General features: G+C 32.4%; 1 protein-coding gene across 1 annotated transcript; it reads left to right on the top strand.

The window, feature by feature from the left end:
* Positions 1-3,665: 3,665 nt before the first annotated feature.
* LOC110995442 lies at positions 3,666-26,613 on the top strand. Its single transcript, XM_022262608.2, has 7 exons — positions 3,666-3,783; positions 15,316-15,533; positions 16,340-16,493; positions 19,876-21,150; positions 21,582-22,790; positions 23,442-24,410; positions 25,090-26,613. The coding sequence occupies exons 1-7, from the start codon at positions 3,781-3,783 to the stop codon at positions 26,518-26,520; spliced, it is 5,259 nt and encodes a 1,752-aa protein (XP_022118300.2). The 5' UTR covers positions 3,666-3,780; the 3' UTR covers positions 26,521-26,613.

Raw genomic sequence — 26,613 nt, 5'->3', positions numbered from 1 at the left:
TGGATAGTATCGTCTTTTATTAACATAACTTTTACACATTTAAAGAAAACACTTTTTTAACGGATTGAAGTATGACTTTTTATATATAAGTATAACTTCAATCCGTTTAAAAATTGTTTTCTTTAAATATATCTTTGGATTTCAAAAACATATTGACAGATAAAAACAGACAGTCTGTCTTATGCCCCATGAGATACAGATTTCAAACAATTGAAGGAAGTCCTGCGGTTCGGCTTAAGATATATTATCTCGAAGACTTATTAGATGAAAATAAATACAATTTTTACCGCCTAACGGAACAAAAAAACAAATTAAATCAATTGTAGATTTACATTTACTACCAGTTCGCAAGTCAAGGACGTAGAGCGGGCAAGAAGAAATGGCAAGAAGCTTTCCGCCACTCTTTTTAATCGCTAAGTTTCGAGTCATACAAATTGTTTGAACTGGAGCAAATCAATCCCAAAGGTTATGATCATTTAAGTATACGTCAAATTTATAAACAGCTATATTGATTAATTTATAGAGAATAAATATCGTCTGTAAGTGAAAAACTTGTACCAAAAGTGCTTCTAAATATATTCATCTTACGACTGTCATCCCTGAAACCTAGAAATCTGAGGCCCATATATGGCACATAAATGTATGTAAGGTATCTCTCATTTATTGTTTTATTTTTTATACATATCTTTAGACTAAATTATTACGTACCTTTTCTGTGTACGACCTTCAAAGAATCATTATTAGTAATCTGGTGCCTTTATTCAAGTTTTCCTCAATTATTATAAATATGCACCACAACAAAACACATCATAGTAATACCAGCTTATTTACTTTTATACACTATCACAGCAGTGTTGACTCTCATCCTTGAGGTCGTAGGTTCAAGTCTCGGCTTTGTACCATTGGACTTTCTTTTTATGCGTGGTCGAAAGATGAAGGAAAACATCGTGAGGAAAATGGCTTATATTAGTCTAACGTTTTTTTTTCTATCTCTACCATTTAAAAGCAATTCTACCAATTCTTAAAAGGCCGGCAACGCACTCGCGAGCCCTATGGCATTGAGAGTGTCCATGGGCGACGGTATCACTTAACATCAGGTGAGCCTCCTGCTCGTTATCCCCTGTTCTATAAAAAAAAGAAATAAAAAATAATGTTTTGGTAAACACAAAGAGGGCCCAAATTTATTTTATATTTGATAGGGTGGACTAGAGGATATAGAAATTAAATAAAACGTTAGTAATACTTGTATCATTGTGTTTACTTGTATAAGAGAAAATATACAATTATCCTCACATCAAAAGTAAATAAAAATATAATCCAATTTCAGGGGTAGTGCATCATAGACAATTCTATGTGGACAGCACCACGACCTAATACACAATATTAATAAAGAACAATATTTGTATTTGTCAGCAATATTTTCAGTAAATTCGAATACTCTCTTATCACGGATTTATCTAATTATTTGTGTTTTAGTAATTCCAGCTTGTTTTCAGTTTACCTTAATGTACTGTCGATACCAAAAATCTATTATCTAGTAAACACAAATAAAACAAAACAGGTCTCTCAGTCTGAGCTCTATGATGCTGTCAGCAACAATTATTTTCAGGAAATGTGAAATCTTTTTTAATTATCACGGATTTTTAATCGAATGCTGATCTTATTTATATACTTCATATTCTTATGTCATTCTTTTGTTTCTTAAAAATGACGTGTATACAAATACAAGAAAACCTTTTGCTATACATTAAGTCTAAGTACGTTTTTAAAATACAGTATTACAATAATAGAAATTAAATGACAGCAACGCACTTGCCAGTCCTCTGACAATGTAACTTAACATCAGGTGAGTTTTCACCGTTTGCATCTTTTTATATAAAAATATCAAGTCTGTTTATTATTTTTTTTTTCAAATGCAACACAGTTTAAATTTGTTACATAATATATTTTTTGTATTCGTTATCCTTTGTTCCATGAGTTGTCTATCCAATGCTTTCTTCCTCCATTTGCTTCCTTATAACATTTCTATATCTTCTATGCACCTTTTTCTACTTACAATATATATATATCTTCACCATATATCTCCATATCACTTAATATCTTAATAATGTCTTGTATGAAACTAAATCGCCAAGAAGAGAATACAATAACAAAACACAACGCAACTAAAAAAGCGCGGTAAATTAAAACCTCCTTTACATTTCTATCTGTTTTAATCGATTTAAAAAGTAATGAAAACAATGAAGCACCAAATTAACACGAACAAGGAAATCTATACACAAGACTGTTTACCTTTTTCTTGAATTGTAATGACGATCATTGCTTTGGTTAACATATTTACAATGCCCAAAGCAATCTCTGGCCTTTACGGTCAAAGTCTAAATTACGTGTAAGTCGACATTTACAGGTAACGAACCTGTTAAAATAACTGTTAACAGATAATTAATTTAGGATAATACCAGTGTTTAAGAGATATATAAATAGTATTGTATTTTGGGCACTTTTAAATTAACACCAAAAATACAAACTCCTTTAACTAATCATACAAGGCAAAGTGGTAGGTACAACCAAGCCGCGGGCGCTCGTCTTAATTGAAAAACCTTAGACAATGGTTTGGCAAAAATTTACTAGCCAACCTTCGCAGGAGATGACACTATAAGAAGAAGTCAGTATTGTATTGATACAGAGTCTTAGCGGAGTCTTAAACCTGCCAAATATTTCCGAACCAATTTGACTTAGGGTCCTTGAAGAAAAGAGGGTCGTTGTGAGTGTCTGGGCGGCGGTATCACTTAACATCAGACGACCCAGATGCCCGTTTGTTCCTGTTTCTTAAAAAAAATGACTATCAATACCGTTACTCTCTATTATTAGATGAAATATACGTATATAATGTGTTTTACGTGAGCGATGAATGCTTTGTCAAACTTGTATGTTTCAAGTGCTCCTTCCCTTAAATTACTTCATGTTTAAATTACTGATTCGTACATAGAGTGTCAGAAACACTCCATTGCAAGAAAAATCCTTTATTATTTTTGCTGCAACAATAAGTATTAATTTATTAGAGACTTGTCGGTGTAGTTTCGTCTGTTACTGCCCCCTGTATTCCCGACATTTAAATCGCCTAATAATTTAATAATATCTGTCAAAATCTGATCTGTACGTATGTATGTGTAAATATTATACGTAACTTATATGTAAGTATGATTATTCAAAGAATGTGCACAATGATATAATATATATTAAAATATGCGACATTTTAGATTAAACATACTTTCTAATCACTTTCTCTCTCTCTATAAAGAATCCATATTCATACATTTATTCCAAGAAACTTATCTTTTCTATAAAATATTAATGAAAAAGAACCGAATATACAATAATAAATAATAATATAACCTATTTAAATATTTTTTGAGGAATGTTAAGTTAGCATGGGCTACTAAATACCAAGACAACTTCTTCAGAGTCTTCGAGCGGCAATTGATTTTTCGTCCTTACTTGACCATAAACAAAAATGATAAATGTCTAATAAATGAAAAGATCTCTGTCGCCAAGACCCATTAAGACTGCAGTGCCACTGGTTATTTAAATTATAGAACCATTTGTATTCGCCTCCCAAATCATAAAATTCTTTATCAATATTATCAGATGCGCATGCGCACTTATTTTCATAGCAAGTTACCTGAAACACCGGCAGTCGCGTGCCGGCCGCCAATCAGGGCAGACGTTTATCATTTTTACTTTAATTAATTGTGGCCACATTGTGTGCAGCGAAAAGTAATGGTAAGTTAGCATATTCAGTTCTCCATACACATCTTACATAACATTACTATATTTTTATGTATGTTTTGGGCGTTATGTTGAAGGTTAATGCTTAGAAAATACCTTTCCGTGAAGTTTAGAAATTGTAAAAAATTTATGTAACGAATCCTCTAGTGTAGGAAAATAAAAAACTAAAAACGCCAACTTAATGTTTTAAAAACGTATTCAATACAATTAAGATAATAATAATCAAAATCCAAAGTAATAAAGATAACAATAATTTCATAAATTTTTGTCACGTTGAATATTTCTTTAAACGTGGATTTGTTACGCTCAGCAAAACGGTTATAAAACAATAAACAGTTATGATGTAGTCGAATCATATAACATGACTTCATAAATGTAGACAATATATTTAAACACACCGTAAAAACTACGAACAAAACGGTTTTGGTAATAATGTCCCAATATTCTGAGAACTGCAAGGGTTTGTTGGAACAGGTAACTCATATCGTGCCAAGTTCCTTTTTTAAATTCTGCCAAAAGAATCTATTTCATAATTACATGCGTCGCTCATTTAAATATCGAACGTTTTTATATTATGCAAATTTTCTCGTTATATAAAGAACTAAAAATGATCAAACACCGAAAAGAAATATATTTTATTATTTAAATCATCAAGGATTTTTAAAACAATAGACTATCTTTCAAAAAATTCAATAGTCATGTGTAAACCATTGACAACAATTCTTTGAATGAATAGTGATATCGAATATACCTGCTAACTTCACCTCTACAATGCTTTTTGTTATCTATGAGTGGATTTCCCGCCAAAACAGCTTGTTCTTTTTATTATGATGTTTCTGCCGCCTGACACAACGCTTTTTAACTAAGACTAGACGGAAACATTGTAAATAAATTAGTATTATTTACAATGTTTTCGTTAAGGACATAAATATTCTATTTTTATTCTATTCAATTTAGAGTTAATATAATATGTAAAGTCATACCCTGCATTGGAGGTATCTTAACAGTAGAGTCGTTACTATACGCTATACGCTGTAAATACTGATTTATAAACTATAACTATCAAAACTTGTGTCAAAGATAGTTTAAATTCTACGTATAAGTGCATGCAAAATTAATTCAAACAATTAATTGTTTTCATAGAAATAGCCGCTTAATTTAAATTGACATCAAGGTAATGAAGTAATTAGCACGAAATGATCTAGACGCGATAAGCGATGAGAAACTGTACCAAATTAAATACATATAAGACATATGCAAATTGATATAAACATGTGCAAATATGTACGAATATACCTCTGACCCAAAATGTGTCTTGGTCATTCTGAATTTGGTCCAGAAATTATTCAATATATTTAACATGTAACTTGCCTAAAGGGACTCCTTTTAATAATATTTTTTAATAATTAAATTTTAAGGTTAGTTATTAGATATATTTTTAGTTTGTAATTGTATATTAATATAATTAAAATATTGTTACTGGGATACTATATTTTATAAATTAATATTTGAAGGAATGATGGAACAGAAATGATTAGCGACAGTTTGCCACATCAAGTTAGAAAAATTATATATAATCTGTGTAGATATTTTTGACACTATGATAGACTCTAGAATCTAGATCTATTAAAATATTTCCATATAAATTCGTTCATCAATCAGTCTATTTAATGATAACAAATTTTCTAATTGTACAAAGTCAGGTACATAGATCAAATAATTATTAAACACCTAAGAATATTGTATCTTTATTTATGTTTCTCTTTATATTATCTTATATTATAAGTTATATAACATCTTTTCTTCTGAATAAACCTTGTCCTGAGAATGATAATAAAGAAAAAAAATATACGTGGTATTTCGCATACAATTCGGCAACTAGGTATTTTTATTTTTATTAATAAAAGATCCATGTTTAAACTAGGGACTGCTTCTCGTGTCACTTTTGAGATCAATCCTGAGGCTTAATATGATGAGATCTCACAGGATTTACTAGAGTAAGTGTAATAAACGTCATCTTTGCTGTCATGCGTTTTACCATTTCGATATTCCGAGCTTCTTAAGAAGTTATACTAAAATAACTACTGAATATTTAGGATTCCGAGATCTCGCGAGATTGTAATTCTCAATCCCACAAAATCACGAATTAACAATCTCGACTCAAGATTGGATTTCTTAGTTGCTTTATGTTTTTTAAATAGTTCAATTAAAAAGGAACTTATTTGTTAACACAAGGCGTATACTGTACCATATATTACAATTATATACCATTAAAAGCTGTTTGATTAAAATAATTGCACAAAATATAGTATTTCCGAACCAATTCGACTTAGGGTCCTTCAAGAAAAGAACGTACAAATTCTTAAAAGGCCGGTAACACTCGCGAGCCCTCTGGCATCGAGAGTGTCCATGGGAGGCGGTATCACTTAACATCAGGTGAGCCTCCTGCCCGTTTGCCCCTGGTCTATAAAAAAAACAATAACTGAGCGCACATTTTCACAATGGTTCTTCAGAGACTATATAAGTATCACTTAACATCAGGTGAGCCTCCTGCCCGTATGCCCCCTGTTCTATAAAAAAAAATGTCAGTTTGAAACTTCACACCATACAGTTGCTTTCCTCTTGAAATCATATATTCTTAGACGTGTATGAATTATTTTTCCAGCAGAATGAGCATTAGGGTAAGATTCCGAGACGAGACTTAGTTAGCTAAGTATGCCTTCTATAATATGTCAAATCCAATACACTTTTACGGAATCGTTGAATTCCTCCAAGTATATATTCCAACGGAACATATATTAAATATGAATAATATAAAACAATAATATAATATTTGTTATTATAATTTACCTTCGTTGTGAAGAATTTTGTGGCTAAATGTTTATGTAGTAAAAAGATTCCAATTCCTGATCGGTTATATAAAAATATGTGCGCCTATGGTGGGTTGTGAGGACCCGAATTACTAGAAGAGTTCTAGCAAAAATAATTGCGTCTCGACAACCGTCGTATGAAACTTGAATAGACAACAAGTTTCTTATATATTAATGCAGTAATGATAGTGTGATTAAATTGTATTTTTCCTTAATTTTTTTAAATAACGTACAATACATTGAACTCTTGAAAATTAATTCCAATTACGTTCCAAAATATGCATTATTATTTTTGACCCTCAACAATTTTGTCTAGAATATCTATTTTATAGGTACGCTTAGACTAGAACTACATGAAGACAAGTATTTTTAGCGTCTGTTATCCCTTATCGTGAAAGAGACTTTATTATAGATTATTTATTATATTTGTGCTCCAGACTGGAATATAACGTTTCAAAGGATTCGATATTTTGGACACAAATATCGCTATATAGCAATGGTTCTTTAGAAATGTTCTGTATAAAACATGTATTTTGTAATTTTTGTTAAAATTAAGCCGACGCAAAGTAATTGAACGTAATAACTATTATCTACATATATAAACATACATGAACACAATGGCCGTAGAAAATTACAAGAACAATAAATGTATGTGAAAAATCCTCGAACGTTGTATTTTATTTCTCATTTAATTCATGTTATCAGCAACTCCAGCAGAGCATGGAGAATGACCAATATTATATCTTGCAATTTTGTATTAAACACATTTACTTCACTAAAATCATTTGTTTAATTAACAAAATTCAATGGACCTTTTCAGCTGTAATTTTTTTTACTTTCATCATTTTACTTTGTCTGTAGATATTATCTCATCAACAAATAGTTTATTCGTTGATGATCTGACTCACCGAGTCGGTCCGAAGACCGGGTGTCTTCAAAAACAAAATGTCCCGAGGTGCGTTTTTGATATCCTGGAGTCACGCTTAGTATTCTCTTTAAATAGGGTTTTTAGGATTAAAAAAATATTTGATAGCTGCGAGGCGTGGTGTCTAATAGGCCTCTTGTTACAAGCAAATACTGATACAGAGGAGTGTGCAGAATGAGAGAGAGGGAGAGCGCAGCATAAGAATCATTTTGAGAGATATAAGGGGAAGGGAGAGAAGGAGAAGTTTATCGACGCTATATGGCGTCCTAGTTAAAAATAATAGTAATCACGAGGGCCTATTTGATGCGGTCATGTTAGTACTTTAGTCGGTTTAGTTTCCCACGGTTTCTTGAGTAGCAGAGCACCTGGGGTGAGTCGATTCATACCTCAGCTGGATTTAAACCGCGCCAAATGCACATACGTATCCCACGTATGTGCATTTGGTGTAAAGAAAAGAAGCTTCAGAAAAGAGACTGAGCGCTCAGTCTAACTCTAAACTCTCTCTCTGCTCTGCTCAACCCAACCTTTTGGACATACTTCTATTACCCTCAGAAACGAGGACTTGGTGCGTTTGACATTTTGTTTGATTGATGAAAGAAAACATAAAAAGTCGACGTCGTGTGTCAGGCGACAAATCTGATCACCTACTTACCTATTAGATTGACAAACGATCATGAAACACCTGGAAATATCGATACGTGTACAATTCCAAAAACACATCACAAACGTTAAACTTTTCAAATTAAAAACACCAACTATATGCCAAAGTTATAATATCACCCGGTATTGTATTAAAAACAGTACCGCATTACGGGAAGCCTGTTTTGATATTACATATGCCTTTTATGCATTTCATATTTCAATTTGTGTAATGACAAAGCCTTCGCAAAAATGTTGTATTCATTATTGTCATGTGGAGTTGAAATTAATACAATGCGCCGCCCATACCTGAGCTTTTTATATGAGCTTATAATATCACTATTTGCTGCTTTTAATACGTTCATAAATGAGGCGATTCAATAGCACTAGGGCGTGTATATGAGTGTAGGCGGCTGCTGAAGGATCTACATGATAATTATGGAGCCTGTAGCTAAATTCATTCGCCGAAAATTGAATTATATAAAAATAACGACAATTTAAATTTTATTTATTGTTATTGACAGCATTTAAATGTTATTGTACGAGTATCTGAGATATTGATTGATAGCTATAAGACGTATTAGAGAAATAATAGAAATTTTAAATTTATTAAAATTCAAAGAATTAAATTAAATAGTACAACTCATTACAACCTCGGCGTTTCCAATGAATTTTCTCAAGAGTTTTATTACGTTATTAATTACATTCTGCGAACTTTTAATAACAATATGAACATTAACATTGTTCTCAATTACAAACTATTGAACTACATATTTGCGATTATTATACGTAATTTCGGTTTATATTGGTTAGGTTTTGATAAAGAAGAGACGGCTTTATACACAAGCCATAGATGTATGAAATATATAAAGATATAGAATAGGACGCGGTTCTGTATTGAAATACATTTATAAACAAAGTGATTACAAAAAATATACTTCGTTAATTACAGAAATCCATTTCTACAGACGTTTGAATAATATATTTTTTGGTACCAGTAATACTTATATACATTCAATATATTTTATTAACAAATATATTGAACTAATACGCACATACCATTTCGAATTGTTTTTACGTTCGTGTTTCGCGAGAAATATAAAAAAAATTACGCATAAATTAAAAAAAAAACAGTCATATAGTTAAAATCAAAGTTGTAAATTCTCGCGTCAGTTAAACCGGTCAGCAGTGCAGTTTTTATTGATCGAATTCATGGTCATCGATCAAACGAGACGATCGCCCATCTAATTGTTTGAGGCCAATTTTTTGTACAAGGTTATTTGCTTAGAATATATAAATTACATGTAACTAGATAATAGTTGATAGATACCATTTGTTTAAACATGTATACAAAAAGCAGTAGGGCTGGTACTTAAGGCACAATACGTATTTTGTAACTTAAGTTCTCTGCCCTTTACTTAAGAGCAGAAACTTAACGCTAAGTGTAGCTCTTTTATCTAATATTACTTACGATAATAACTCTGATACAGATTATTATTGAGTTTTTTACAATTAGTATCAAAATTAATAATTACTAAGTATTGTTAATGTTTAAATTAAAGCAAAAGGCTTAATATGACATTAAAACTTTCGATTAGATTTTTTTTTAAATTTTGTTTATTCTAAATTAAAAACTGTGTCACAACAGTCATTCACCAAATTCTAAATATTATTTGGTTTCAATGTTATAGTTATAATTACAATATATACACTAATATGATGTTATTCAAAACACCTCATTGAAACCTTCCTAGTAATTTTAGCGATAGTTCATTTCACAATGGCATCTAATCTGTAAGAAGCACTTTCTAGGTACCAAAAAACAGACCAACTTTAATAAAAAGGGCTAGTTAAGTATTTTTAGTGAACTATAATTCCAAATAAGCAATTGCCTAAATTCTGAACCCTGACATTTATTATTTTTATGTAGAAATCAGCATATCTTAATCATACATTTTCATTGAGTGAAAGCGATAGTATCTATAAAATAGTTAGGACGCAAACCAACTAGATAAATGAATATATATTAAACAAAAATAAAAGGAGAAACAACGCGACTAGTTACATTAATGTAGATAATAATCTAAGACTATGTACTATACAAGTTCAAATTAAGTTTAGTAATTTCTAGTTAATAGCAATTGCCTAAAAGATTAAAACATCCATTTAAACTAAATGAAATATTTCTGAATATGCTAATAATATTAAAATGGATTCTAAATTTTGCACCAAATATACATATCGTACTCGCGTTATCCGAAGACCGATACAGTTTTCTACCACCTACGTGTATTGATTCCTAAGATTCCCACACTACAGCCGGGAGACAAGATCGATGCGTCTTACCCAGACTTCTAGGTGACCTAGTTTCTGTCACATTTCCCAGAAATTAGCTTCAACGCGCAATTCAACCTTTTTATTATCATCCGCTTGTATTATTAAAAATATATCGTTCGTTCATTCATTCATTATATTGACGCACTTTTATTGTTACTGTGTTTAGTTCTTGGGGATTTCTATTTTAGTTTATTGTGTGAAGTTTAGAATATTTAGCAAGTAGGTATATACTAAAATCGGCCTAATAAAATATAAAATAGAATATTATGACATCTACTATGATACGAGTATTGTATGATTGAAGTAGTGGATATCAAATCTGCGATTAACACTGATAGTTTTAAACAATAATTGAGTATTTGTAACAAATTCAATTAATTTGATACAATATATATATCTTTATCTACATGCATATTATGCATGTATTATAAGATAATTTTAATCCCACTAATAATTGACATATAAATATCACGATTATTGCGCAAGGTTTGATAATAATTTTCTATTGGAACATGATTCTCGAGGTCATTAGGTTACTCACAGAAAAAAAATCATGATAAATAAAAAGATTATGACAACAGTCAGTTAAAGAAATGTCAATTTTCAAACTGAAGCTACAGCGTTCGAAATATGAAAAATTCATAAATCATAGAACGGTGCAGTCAACGGAACTTCGCTTATAATATACATGTCACGAAAGAAAATACACTTAGAATAAAAATGAGATAGTTTACGAGCACGTCTCGCTTCGACTGTTTTCCTGCTCAAAGCGAACATGGCTATCGAGTATCGACTAATCTAATTGATTGGCAATCTACACCTTAATTAAGATTCAAGCCAAGTAATGGATGAAGTTTTTTGTAGTGGAATAATATTTTATAGTTGATTTTGGTTATTGATATGTTTTACGAAGGCTTTGAAGACCTCCCAAATGGGTTAATTACATTTCCGCGCTTTTATTTTAATGATTGTTTAAGGCAACGGTGTGTGTAAATATCAGTGTTGACCTAGTCACTGACTCACATCCCTAACGTCGTAGATTCGATTCCCGGCTGTGCACTAATGGAATTCCTTCTACGTGCGCATATAACATTTGCTGAATAAACCGGCTGCCATTGGACCCAGAAAAGGGTGTTATGCTTACAGTAACAAATGTAATGAAATAGATACAGAAATGCAAGGCCTATCCTATATACCAACCAAGGCACCAACCCGTAGTTTTTTCAACATCAATGGAAACTAAGACCTCTGAATATACACAATGCTTTAACCACTATGCCACAACAACGGTAAATGGCAATATGTATTTGATTTATTTCCACCTAAATATATTCCAAGTCGCTAAGTTGTTGCCTACATAAGCAAACTATTTTCGCGTTTATCTTATCAAATGTGTTAATGAGATATTCTTTAGATAAAGTCTACTGGATTAATATTAATATACGTATAATAAAACAATAATATTTTGTCAACTGCAATTTATTTTAAAATAAATGAACAAATAACTGTTTTTGAATAAAATGTTTATTTGAAAAACTCACTATCTTTGTATTACAATAAAATAGAGAGATAAGAATTATAACGTTTCTAACATACAAAGGTCATACTTAGAATGAGAGTCAGAAACGAGTCTACCGTGAATCGAAATGTCTATGTCTCAGTCATCAGTTTGCTTAGTTTTCGCAAATAATTGGAAATCGACTTAGCGAGACTAAGGTCCACATTTTAATTCACAATCTCGTCTTGAGTCCTGTCAAATATGTCAAACCGCATACAGTAAAAATTAAATGTCCAATGTTCGAGAGCTCTTGAAACTAGATTTAGTTTGACATTCTGAAACTACTAACAGGACAATCGTTTATTATAATGCAAATAATAATTTATGTAAAATTTTACACATTACGCAAATATACATTACGTAACTTTAACAAAATACAATAAATAAACTACTCTCAACTACTTTTGAATTTTGATCTTCTCCTTACAACTCTATTCTTTCAAGTTGATACAAGTATGTGTTTGAAATAAAAAAATATTATATTTTTATCAATTCTTTCAAGGGGAAGGTGATTACATTTTTAAAGGCAAGGTGCTTTTGTAGCGTAGGCGAGTATCTAGATTATAAGTTTGACAATAATTCTAAATAACTTAACTTACTTATTATTATGACATTACGTTAATGTTTGTATTACAATACCGAAATTAATGTGTTTAAATTAATAACATTAAGTTTAATACAGAAATAACATAATACATAAAAATATATCTAATAACTAACCTTAAAATTTAATTATTAAAAAATATTATTAAAAGGAGTCCCTTTAGGCAAGGTTCCGAAGATACTAGCAGCGTTCCCCCTTTGAATAGCTAGACTAATTCTTTGTGCGAGGTAGCTGCCAGCTCTTCGATCTCCTGTGATGTCGACTAACCTTTTTGATAATTCCCTAAAAAGCTTAAATGCGCTAGGACCCCACGGACCAAGGGTCTCGACACCGAATGGGACAAAATCATATTCAGAGCCTAGACCCCTGTATTTGCAGACTTTAGCTTATTCAGCCGCATCACAAGCCGCACCAGCTCTCTTGTTAGTTCCATGAAGATTGGAAGGGGCCAGTGTGTCTGAACAGGTGGCATCCCATACCAAAACCCGACCCATCTTCCATGGAATCAAATGTTTGTAATATAAAACATTATAAAATTAATATGACATTTGCATGCCTAATGTGCGGATTTTTATAATTAAATTAATTAAATAAGGCTTCACAGATTAGTAAGAAACTTTTCTTCTAGTCACCAAAAACAATAGAAACGAGACGTCGTGATTTGACTAGGACAATGAATATGATAATGAAATTTGTCTGGGGCACGACTCGGCGTAGACTTTGACCATCTTAAACCAACGCATATGAATATATGTCATAATCTAGACTCAATCGTACCCATACTTGACTATAGACTACACCAAGCACCCAGTAACCAGGCGAATTACAACGACTAACTTTGCTTAAAACCAAAACTGCAAATCAATTTTAAACCTGCATGAAATGCATAAGCACGGTACTTGATATTCTTAAACCTTAATATGACGCGTGGAAAATGTTTTAGCGCGACGTAAAATTCTCTGGAAATTGCGAGCGCGATAAATATTCATGTAATATTAAACAGTATAGTGATTTAAGTATGATTTTCATTTCTACCACCTAAAGTTAAATATTTACACGAAATCGTAGACACATTAATTCGAGTGTGATTTAGGTATAATAATTTCATTTGAGATACTTCACAATATTATACTGAATCATATATTTAGTTACACACAAATAATTGTATTGTTTATAATTAGTTATAAGAAGGTTTAGGTTTTATGTTTTCTATTATATTAGTAATAAGCTACGATACTTATGATACATAAAATAATTAACCTACATACAAAGTAATCTCAATAATAGCTAGCGTTTTTAAGACAGTTTAAGCGCACCACCACTATGTGAAACCAACCCACTGAAATATTTCCGAACAAATTAGGTTTAAGATCCTATAAGAAACGTGCTGGCACTTGCGAGATTTTTAGCAATGTAACGGTATAACTTAGCATCAGGTGAGCCTCCTGCCCGTTTGCCCCCTGTTATATTTAAAGTAAGCTTACCAATAAAACGTTACGATGCGGGGCGGGGATTGAATTATGCGTTATTGTTAATATTATTTTCGACTTTTCGTACTCCACACCACATAAATCGAATCGTTCTACTATTTTTTTTATAGAACAGGGGCCAAATGGGCAGGAGTCTCACCTGATGTTAAGTGATACCGCCGCCCATGGACACTCAACGCCAGAGGGCTCGCGAGTGCATTACCAGCCTTTTAAGAATTGGTACGCTCTTTTCTTGAAGGACCCTAAGTCGAATTGGTTCGGAAATACTTCAGTCGGCAGCTGGTTCCACAAAGTGGTGGTGCGCGGCAAATACTGCCTAGAAAAACGCGTTTACGTAATACTGGAACCCTCTCTTACCTTAGACCCATAAAGTCGACGGCGTGTATCAGGCACAGGAGCCTTACCTACTTGCCTAGAAATCTGAGTCCGAGACCTAAAAAGATTGTAGGGCCACTGACTTTTATAGCAGAACAACACATCCAAAACTATCATAGCGTGAATAATACTGTATATTAGCGGTAAATAGGCTCACTCTGTTAGTAAAATCAATGCTACAATGAAACAATGCCGAGAGTAACATGGCTTTATTTCACACAACTGCCAGTCCTATTACAAAAGAACTATACGGCTTTAATTAATAATCCGCTACATTTTCATTTGGAAACTAATTAAGGATAAAATGTTCAATATCTATTTGAAGCTTATATTCGACGAAAAGGCTTTAATCAATTTCAAAAGCTTTTAACTTTACTATTATTTTCTCCAATCAATAAGGATTTACTACCACCATGTGGACCACTGCCCACCGATGCTTCCGAGCCAACGGGACTGAGGGTCATTTAAGAAAGGAGCGTTCCAATTCCTAAAAAGCCGGCAATGCACCTGCGATCCCTCTGACAATGTGTACTCTGGCTAGTGTTTATGCGCCGGTATCATTTTATAGGAGATGAGCCTCCTGCAAGTTTGCTCCCTGTTACATTAAAAATGTACAACGTAATTTACAAGGACTAGAACATAGTATATGATATCATCTGTACTGTGAGCTACAATCTTATCCTTATATAATAAATCTCTCTTATACTTATATTTTCTTCTCATTCCAGGCAATACTGCATCTGACAACGGTGATCGCCGTGATAGCCCTATCATCGAGTAGCATCGTAAAATCGCCAAGTAACGATGGCACATTCGAACTCTTGATACTTCACAACAATGACATGCATGCTCGCTTTGAGCAAACTTCACAGTTGAGTGGAGCCTGTACTACTGCTGATAGAGATGCTGGAAAGTGCTATGGAGGGTTTCCTAGGGTTGCCCATGTGTTAGTATATATCTATATTTCGTTTCATTGATCATAAAATAATCAACATTGCTGCTTATTTTAACAAAGTACGACAATTATATTGTTATATAACTAATTTCGGTGTGTGTGATATTTCTAAAAGATAAACAGTGTTACACTACACTACATTGAACCAGTAAACTTGATTTAAAAAGAATTTAAGAAAAATAAAATATCTTTCAAAAGCACACATACCACTGCATGTATATGCAATAGTATAGGTTTGAAAAACGATAATTTAATATTATATATTGTCCTACGCGGTCCTCGCTTCGATTCTCAGAACTACAATTCGGGTTGATAGGTTGATATTTATTGTATGTATTGATTGTAAAAAGAAACGCGTTTAAAGTATGCGCACATTGACATACATCTAATATGGTTGTAACATCGCAAACCGCAAAATTACCAAGTCTAGTACTTAACTGATTTTTATAAGCTTTGATGTTTTACTAGTGAATTTCACGTAGATAAATAGGTAAATATTACTAATCTCTTTTTTACACTATTTTAGGGAGTCTTCTAAGTATGTCTTCCCTATGTCAATAACGACTTCATTTACTCATATGGTAAGGGCCTTTACTTGATAAGACCAGCTAGTAAAGGCCTGTAAGGGCCTTGATAGCGTTCTCTCGTTTCTGAATCTGACATTAAAATATGAGGGTAGTATTACCCCGACGCTTACTGATAAATTTTTAATTCAGCTACTTTATACCTTACACCATTTACACGGCATACATTTTTTACATTATTTCTATATCTTTAGATTTAATATATTATTCCAGGGTGAAAGAGGCTCGTAAGGCTGCTGAATCTGGTGAAGGTCCACCTGTCCTGTACCTCAATGCTGGAGACACTTACACAGGCACCGCCTGGTTTACCATTTATAAGTGGAAGATAGCTGCTGAGTTCCTTAATGCTTTGCAGCCTGACGCTGTTGTAAGTATATGTGCGAAAGTTATCTGTCTTTATTACTTTGTTTCGGTTTGAGCAAGACGCAATGACGTCGGTGAGTCGTGTCCAATGTTTGAAGATTTTGTTCGCGGATATATACCTACGTGTTATTTTTCTATTTGGTTCCTTGTTTGTGTATGTCCGTTATTAGCAGGACGAAGCATTTTATGCATTGTAAATTACACCGTAATATAAAACAATAAAGACCATTACCGGAAGTTGGAACTCAAAAGATGAGAAAACTTATTAAAACAACTAATGCAGAATTTAATCATATCAAATGTTTTGTTTACACAGAAAACAGTATTAATAGAGTAGAGTATTTGAAGGTCCTTACACTAATATATTCGGTTTGTGTCACACAATATTTTGTAATATTGTATGTTACTCATAGATAATGAGATATTATAATTATGGTACAGTTTGAAACCGGTCTAGGTAATATCTGAGTTTATTAATAACAAAAAAAATTTAATTGGCTAGTAAAGTTTTCATGAAAACAATAATGTTTTAATATTGTTATAAACCAATATCACTTAAGAAGATTTATTTTCCAATTAATTGATTTGAAATAAGGCATATAAATTACAGATATGAAAATAAGATAGATATGAAATACTCAAATGTAAATTTTAATAATAATAATTTATTTATTGCAAGAATATGGTACAAAATGTTAAGGTTGTGTACAGTCATTCACATATTCTGCCAAAAAACAAAATTAATTGAATACTCTTATCCTATAAATTACTGGTTCATATTATTATTTTTGGGTTGTACAATCCGTTTAACGAAAAGCTTCAGGCTATATCATGTTACGGCCGACATAACAAGATCAAATTCGCGGTCAATTAACATTTTTTACATACATACTCTTTTAAAATATTTTAACGAAATGTTACACATTTGCGAAACTCATACGAATTACGCTTATTCGCTCAAGTTCAAAGTATTCGTTACGCCCTGTGGCTAAGATGTTGGATGGAATTGTGGTTGCTTTGTGGAGGCGTAAGCTGTAACGTGCTTCTTGTGTTGTCATGTTTACGTAATGTGTTTACAGCTCTGGCTACAGGGCCTAGATATTTAGGAAATTTGATTTGCCATTCCATTTTCAAATAAGTTCTATCAGCAGGTAGTTGGATTTACGGTATTTGCGTCTATATTTATATTTAACTTATTTTTGCATCGATTTATAAATGAAATCTATAGACAAAAAATTTGTGGTTTTTGCTAAACATAAAGATAATTGTAGAATTACTTTTTGCACGTGCATTTTGAATATGCGTCATACAGTTTATGAAAAAGACTTAGGTACTTAGGAACTAGAAAAAATACCGATTAGGAATTAAAATAGGATGTTACTCTGCCCTGGATCCGCTATTGACCTAAACGGAACCTCGGTTTTCTTCCTCTGAAATAATATGATGAAATATATTCATGATGTAGGCCGGCAACGCACTCGCGAGCCCTCTAGCAATGAGAGTGTCCATGGGCCGCCGCCGACACTCTCATTGCCATATCACTAAACATCAGGTGAGGCTCTTGCCCGTTTGCCCCCTGTTCTTTAAAAAAAAGTATATTATAATATTAACTATAGTTTTACAATGAACCAAACAAATAATAGTAATGTTACGAATACAATTTAATTATGTTACTTTAAACTAAATTATCATCAAGAGTTATGTTCTAGATGTGTCATATCACATTTCTGAGACTGATTTTCTATGTAATTTACATAACAAACAGTAGTTAAACAATGTTTTATGTAATGAAGTGTTTGTTATTATATATTCTTGACGTTATCAGTATCATACTTGTCTGTTATTTCTGCTTTAAATTTAGTTGAATACTTAATTCGAATTTTAGGTATACTTAGTATAAGGTTAATTCGTAATATATAGTTATATATTATTTTTTTATATATATATATTGTTTCTTTTATATAATAGATATAAAAGAAACAGTTATATTAGAATAACAGTACGGATGTCCGTGAGCCTACATAATGATAATTGTGTTTAATTCGCAGAGTGTATTATTCTAAAGTGTGATACCTGCTTAAAGGCACAATATACAGTCTTAATATCGGGAATATTTTCAATTAGAATGTAGGGTTTTACATCTAGGTTTTACGAAAGGATTTTTCTTTGAAATTACGTAATGTGGAACATTTTTTTAATTTACCATACCGTCAAACATTAGTCTTTTGTGCCTACCAATACGAAGTAATTATTTAAACCGTTCAGTGCCATCCCGTCTCATCGGCAATAGCATAACAATCAATGTTTATTAAGTCTAATTAAAAATCAGGCGAATTTAATTTATAAAAACCTTCGTACTAAAGAAACTTATCGCAAATTAAGATGTGTATTTTGACATACGAGAGTTATACTCATCGCTAGTCTCCATTCTGAATCTTAATTTTAGATCACGTTCTAAATATCAATTAACAACTAAAGAAATTTTCGTTCGTACTTATGTGGTTCACTTGGGTTTGGGCAAAGGATTTTTGATTTCCAAACCGGCACACATCTGCCAAGTGCGTGCCAAATTATTAGCTGAAAACGCCACTTGTACATCCATTTTCACATCAAAACGAATCCCGAAACACAAAGGCTGGTTAAATCAATCACCAAATGAAATGACATTTTCATAGCAGTGAAAATTTTCTATCGGACACCGCTCGGTTGAGCTATATTTATTGCTCTCGTACATACGGCCTTATGTATTGAAAATCAATAACTACTCTAATTGTTGCATGCGTTACACAATGTAAAATTACAGTATAAACAAGAAATTGTATTAGTTGTTTTCTTTAAGACACCGTGACTATGAAATATGTATATGTTTAACCGACTTATCGGAACAATTTAGGTAATTTTTAGGTTATTTTTATAGATATTTTCGATACGTCTATTAATTACTCTTGTATGTATGTATGTTGACTCTGTTTCCGCACTTTGACACTCAATAGGTCCATTGTGCGTGAAATATTATTTACTCTTATTGGACGTATGTTGTGTTCGTGACACTATTGATTATAAACTAAACTCGAAATCTATAGTTATATCACCAAGGAAGAATAAGAATAAATATGTAAGTTCAATTTATTTTTACATAGACATTAACGCTAACGCAATATTTAAAATGTTTCCACTAACACAATACACTAAACCTACTAGTTTTCTTAACTAACTATATTACAGTGGTGAAGGTTTTGTGCTTGCTTCTTAATGTGGTTTCGGGTGGTTTAAGAGCTACTTTCTTTATTGTAATATGAAATAAACTAACCTATATGTTACTTTAATCATTTTTGCGTACTATTAAATGTGTACAATTATATATTTATATATTTTTTTTTTTTCAGTCGCTCGGAAACAACGAATTCGATACGGACAAGATAAGCCTCTCTCCTCTCATGCAAAGCTTAAACACCGTTGTTATTGCTACAAATGTAATCGTTAACACCCCTGAAGCCAACGAAAAGATAAAAAAATCTGTTGTACTGAATATAAACAATGTTCTCGTTGGTATTGTTGGCTATCTAACCCCTTCCTCGTCTATTTTAGACAGCGCCGGCAACATTGAATATATCGACGAAGTTCTTGCCCTTACAGAAGAAGTGAATAATCTAAAAAAACTAAACGTTGACATAATTATTGCCTTGGGACAATCTTCACAAAAAGATTTAGATGTAGCAAGAGAAGTACAAGGAGTTGATATAGTCATAGCAGGCAATCAAAATATTTTTTACACCAATGGTACGACACTAAAGAGCGGAAAGGACGACCCACAAAACATTGTGATAATAACCCAGAAATCTGGAAAACGCGTACCAGTTATAAAAGCATATGATTATTCAAAATACTTAGGAAAGATTGCCACTAAATTTGATCGTAATGGAGAATTGATTAATTATGACGCCAACTACATTGTACTCGATAATTCAATTCCACAGGATCTTGAAGCTGAACGTATGGTAGAAACACTAAGAACTAATTTAAAGTCTAGTTCAGAAATTGTAGGTAAGACAGCAGTTGTTTTAGATGCATCCTCTTGTAAGAAAGAAGAATGTAATTTTGGCAATTTAGTGACAGATTCCGTTATACTGCATTACTCAGTTAATTATCAAGCTGATTGGAGATGGACCGATGCTGCAATAGCTATAATTCATGGAGGTGCTTTAAACGGTAAGATCGCACCCGCTCAGAGGCCAGGTGATATCACGAGAAATGATTTGCTGTCAGCTCTCCCTGCGACAAATAACTTAGTAGTAGTTAATGTAACTGGAAAAATTATAAAGGAGGCTCTCGAACATTCAGTCTCAAGTTATACAACTTCGGGATCAGACAGATTCCTTCAATTATCCGGTATAAGAGTTACATACAATTTTGATAACGAACCTGGGTCTAGGGTTGTGAATGTACTAGTACGCTGTTGTAGATGTACGGTTCCCGACTTTTATGCAATTCAGGACACAAGGGAACACAAAATTATAATGCCATCCTCTCTAGCTAACGGCGAATTTGGTTATTCAATGTTCAAAAACTTACCAAAGATAAATCTCAATTATGATGAAGTTCACTGTGTGTCGGAATTTCTTAAACTAAGAAATCCTGTATATCCAGAAATTGCAGATCGTGTTACGCTACTAAACACTGATTCTGTGCCGGGGTCTGCTCATGCAATAAAGGCAACAATATTCCTGCTAGTCGCCATTATAGTAAACAATTTAATTGCCTAACTATGTAACTAACTATCTTTATTGTATAACTAAAAATCTTTATACTTCAATAATATGTTTATCTCTTACACGTCTTTCTTTTCTTTTCTCTCTGGGCCGCAACTGGTATTATACTTTACATAATAATGCTAAATTATTTTTATTCCAAAAATAAAACAATATTACGACATTTTTTATTAATAACTATTAAATTATCTACTATGCATGGGCTTAAAAATATTAATAATTTAAATAAATTATATATGCGTGTTTGCCTTACACAATAAATAGCTCGAATGTAAAAAACTGATAGGTACTGTTTAATTTTGTTTGTATATTTTTTGTTGCAGTCGCTGGGAAATCATGAATTCGATAATGGAATAAACGGCTTAGCACCATTTATTGCAAACTTATCCTGTCCTAATCTTGCTACTAATCTGATTCTGGATGACGAACCGATTTTAAAGGCGGAAGTTAATTTAAAGAACTCGGTTGTGTTTGATATCAACGGAGTTAAAGTTGCGGTGATTGGTTATTTAACGCCTGACACAAAATTCTTAGCTATAAGAAATAATGTAACTTATATAGATGAGGTAATTGCTATAAAAGCAGAAGTCAAAAGACTTCAGAAGGAAGGAGTAAACATTTTCATTGCTTTAGGACATTCGGGTTTTGTTAAAGATTTAGAAATAGCTAAAGAAATTGAGGATATCGATTTGGTCATCGGTGGACATACAAATACTTTCCTCTGGAACGGTCCTACTCCTGATATCGAAAAGGCACAAGGTCCTTATCCAATGATAGTCAAACAAGAATCAGGAAGAAAAGTTCCTGTAGTACAAGCTTATGCTTACACCAAATATATAGGATACATGCATCTTACATTTGATATGCAAGGAGAAATCAAATCAATTGGAGAAACTAATCCAATTCTGTTAAATAGTAGTATTCCGGAAGATCTTGAACTTCTAGCGATTGTTAACAAGTATCGCGATTCAATATTAAAACTTACAGATGTGATAGTTGGTAGCACCTCAGTTTTTCTAGATGGCCAATCATGCCGTTTAAGGGAGTGTAATTTAGGTAATATGATTACAGATGCAATAGTGCAGAAATATGCCTCTGAGTATACAGGACCCGGTTGGACAGATACGCCTATTGCTATTACTCAAGGAGGCGGTATTCGAGCTTCTATTAGTCATGTAAATAAAATAAGTGATATAACGTGGGGTGACTTGCTCACAGTTATGCCCTTTGATGATAAAGTTGTCAAAGTGACATTACATGGTTCAGACGTGCGTATAATGTTAGAACACTCTGTTGCCGCATACAATACCATACGTGCCCCTGGACAATTTTTGCAAATTTCCGGAATGCAAATAGAATATGATTTTAGTAGAAGCCCCGGTAATAGAGTATCAGAAGCTCTAATATTATGTGGAGAATGTGAAATACCACTTTATTTACCTCTCAATGATACGAGACCTTATAATATTCTTATAAATGGATTTTTATCTATGGGTGGCGACGGTTATTCGATATTTATTGGCAAACCAATTGTCCATTTGAAATTCAACGAATTGGAAGCTACTACTGATTACGTAAACAAAACTAGTCCTGTCTATCCTGCTATTGAAGGGCGAATTATTATTTATAACGAGAATGCTTTAAGTTTGGGACATATAAATTCTTTATCGGTGCTTACTCTGTTTATTTCGGTTATAGTTTGCATGATTATAATTTAGGAGTTTCTAGAATTTCACGTAAGGTGATGTTTGTTTTAACATTCATTCTTTATGTTTTAGCAAAAAAACTAAGAATTATAATGTGATAAAAGCGAACGATATGAAATATCAAACTGTGATGATTTTTGTAAATAGCTCTTTGCTATTTTATTTGCTTTAATAAATAAGTTATAGTAAAATACCATAAACGTAGTTCAATCAGTTGCTATTTATTTTTGTTTTATTCTGTTATATGGATGACATAATTATATGAATTAAATGGATCAAAACATTCGAGCACTTTTATTGTTAACTATAAATAAAAGGCACAACACACAAAATCTATATTATATATTATGCATGTTGCTTCTATCCTTAATGATTTGTAATTGTTCGTGTAGGTAACATATAACAAGACATTTATTAGCAATATATTAAAAAAACTAATATTGGGATGCCCCAGAAATATATTGTCTTTTGTTACAGTCCCTCGGAAACCACGAGTTTGATCAGGGAGTCAGTGGACTAACTCCGTTCATCGAAAATTTGAAATCCCCAGTATTAGCCGCTAATTTAATACTAACCAAAGTTCCAGAACTAGAAAAAGAAGTCAATTTAAGAAACTCCATTGTTTTTAACATATCTGGGACTCCTATCGGAGTTATAGGATACCTCACACCCGAAACAAAACATTTAGTTTTACCAAATGATGTAGAATATATTGAAGAAGTTACAGCTCTTCAGAGAGAGGTGAAAAACTTAAAAGAAGATGGTGTGAAAATAATAATAGCGTTAGGACATTCAGGATATTTAAAGGATTTAGAAATAGCAAAGAAAGTAGATGGGCTTAGCTTAGTTATAGGTGGTCATACAAATACATTCCTTTGGAATGGAACAAGTCCAGACACTGAGAAGATTATCGGGCCATATCCAACTTACGTTACTCAGACTTCTGGAAAACAAGTGCCGGTGGTGCAAGCATATGCCTACACAAAATATTTGGGAAAACTGCATATGGTTTTCAACTCTGAAGGAGAGCTTTTGAGAGCAGATGGAAATCCAATACTATTAGATAATTCTATACCGCAAGACCCGGAGGTGTTGAATATTATAAATCAATACAAAGAAAAAGTTTTAAATTATACAGAAGAAGTTATTGGTAACACGTCAGTGGTTTTAGATGGCTTAAGTTGCCAACACACAGAATGTAATCTCGGTAATTTGATCGCCGATGCTATGGTATACAGGTACGCTATGGAATATAATGGAGAACACTGGACGGATGCACCGATCGCAGTCATTCAAGGTGGAGGAATACGATCTTCTATTTCTGTTACGAAAATTCCAACCACGATAACGAAGGGAGACCTAATAGCAGTATTGCCATTTGAAGGAATTTTGGTACTTGTAAGAATGACTGGCACCATATTAAAAAAAATGCTTGAACATGCAATTGCAAATCTAAGTGACTTAGATCCTCCTGGAGAATTCCTGCAAGTGTCTGGTTTAAAGGTTACGTATAATGTAGATAAGCCAATAGGCTCAAAAGTTATAAACATAATGGCAAGATGCGGGAATTGTTCGATACCGTTATACTCAGATGTCACTGAAAACGAAGAATACAATGTTATAATGCCTAATTTTATTTTTAACGGTGGTGATGGCTATAGTATGTTCACAGGTTTACCAGTACGATCATTAACTTATGGAGAATTTGATGCTACAAGTTCGTATATTAAACAACACAGCCCAGTTTGGCCCGAAATTGAAGGGCGAGTAATTCTGAGCCAAACTTCAGCAACAGATGGTTCTTACATATTAAGACCAACTATAATTTATATTGCAATTGTAATAACAACAATATTGCATATTTTACGAGGGTGATAACATTTAGTGATATTTTTTGCTAAATAACCTACAATACCCCTAATGTCAGTATTAATTAATATTAAGAACCTAATGAATAAAATGCCATAAAATTTGTATTCCTTTAAAGAAATATATTGTTATTTATAAATAAAAATGTTATTATGTACTGGCTTTTCATTTCCATAAATATATTAAAAAACATTCAAAACATGATTATGCTTTACTCAAAACACCTTTAGTAAAGTTAGTAAATGTTTTCTTCCAGTCGCTGGGAAATCACGAATTTGACGAAGCTGTGGCTGGATTGGTACCGTTCATTAAAAACTTAACATCGCCCGTTTTAGCTGCAAACCTACTTTTAGATAATGTACCAGAACTAAAAGAAGAAACTAATTTATATAAATCTATTATACTGAATAAAAAAGGCGTCAATATTGGTATCGTTGGATATCTTACGCCAGAAACAAAGTTTCTAGCACCAAAAACTAAAGTTGATTATGAAGATGAAATAACGTCAGTACGAAGGGAAGTTAAGAAATTAAAACAAAACGGAATTGATATTATTATCGCTTTGGGGCATTCTGGCTTTATCAAAGACTTGGAAATCGCTACTGAAGTTGAAGATATTGATCTTGTAATAGGGGGACACTCGAATACGTTTTTATCAAATGTTAATACCACGGAAATTCCTGAATTTGTACAAGGTCCATACCCAACAATTGTCATGCAAAAATCAGGGAGAAAGGTGCTTGTTGTGCAAGCATATGCTTACACAAAATATATGGGTAGTTTGTTTTTAAAATTTAATGAGAAAGGAGATATTATGGACTTCGATGGCAAACCCATTCTATTGAATGAAGAAATTCCACAAGATCCTGTAGTTTTACAGATAGTCGAAAAATATCATACTGATATTGATCGCATTAATAATGAAATTGTAGGAGCTTCCATGACGTTTTTACAAGGAGACACTTGCAGATTGTTTGAGTGCAACTTAGGAGATTTTATCTGTGATACTATGCTAAATTATACAAAAAGGCATTATATGGAATTTTCACAAGTAAATATTGCATTAATTCAAGGAGGTAGAATCAGAACGTCTCTAGATCAACCTAAAAAACCTTACAATCTCACAAGAGGAGATTGGATAACCGTAATACCGTTTTCAGATACACTTTGTATAGTTAAAATGAATGGAAGTGTATTGATGCAAGCGCTAGAACATTCAGTAGACTTATGGAGAAAAATTGATACACCAGGACAATTTTTACAAATGTCTGGAATGGAAGTTACTTATGATTTAGAAAAAATTCCAGGTCATAGAGTTGTATCCGCAAAGGCTATGTGTATTGGATGTAGTAAATTAATAGATGTACGTAATGATTTAAAATACAATATTCTTATGTCAGCATTTTTGGCTGATGGCGGAGACGGCTATTCTATGTTCGAGAATTTGGAGAAAGAATTTGTTTCCTTCAATGAAGTTACTTGCGTTTTAGATTACTTGGGTATTTACAGCCCTATAAATCCTAGAGTAGATAAACGCATAACAATATTAAATGAAGATAAGGTTCAAGATTTTGTAAATGATGTATCCATAATTGATAAATTCTCTCCATCGAGTGGGAAAGCAATTTATCTAGACTCTTTATCAATTTTTATGTTATTTGTTGGAGTTACTATTTTTCTTTTTTAAATAAGTGAACCTTAGGCATCATTAGATAAATTTAAATTTTATGAGGAATGAAATGCGTAAAAATAAAGCAGGCTTTTTTATGACAAGACACTC

Source organism: Pieris rapae, chromosome 21 (genome assembly GCF_905147795.1).
Source record: "Pieris rapae chromosome 21, ilPieRapa1.1, whole genome shotgun sequence".
Lineage (NCBI taxonomy): Eukaryota > Metazoa > Arthropoda > Insecta > Lepidoptera > Pieridae > Pieris > Pieris rapae.
Note: the sequence above shows the minus strand (reverse complement) of the source record. Positions and strands in the feature narration are given on the sequence as shown.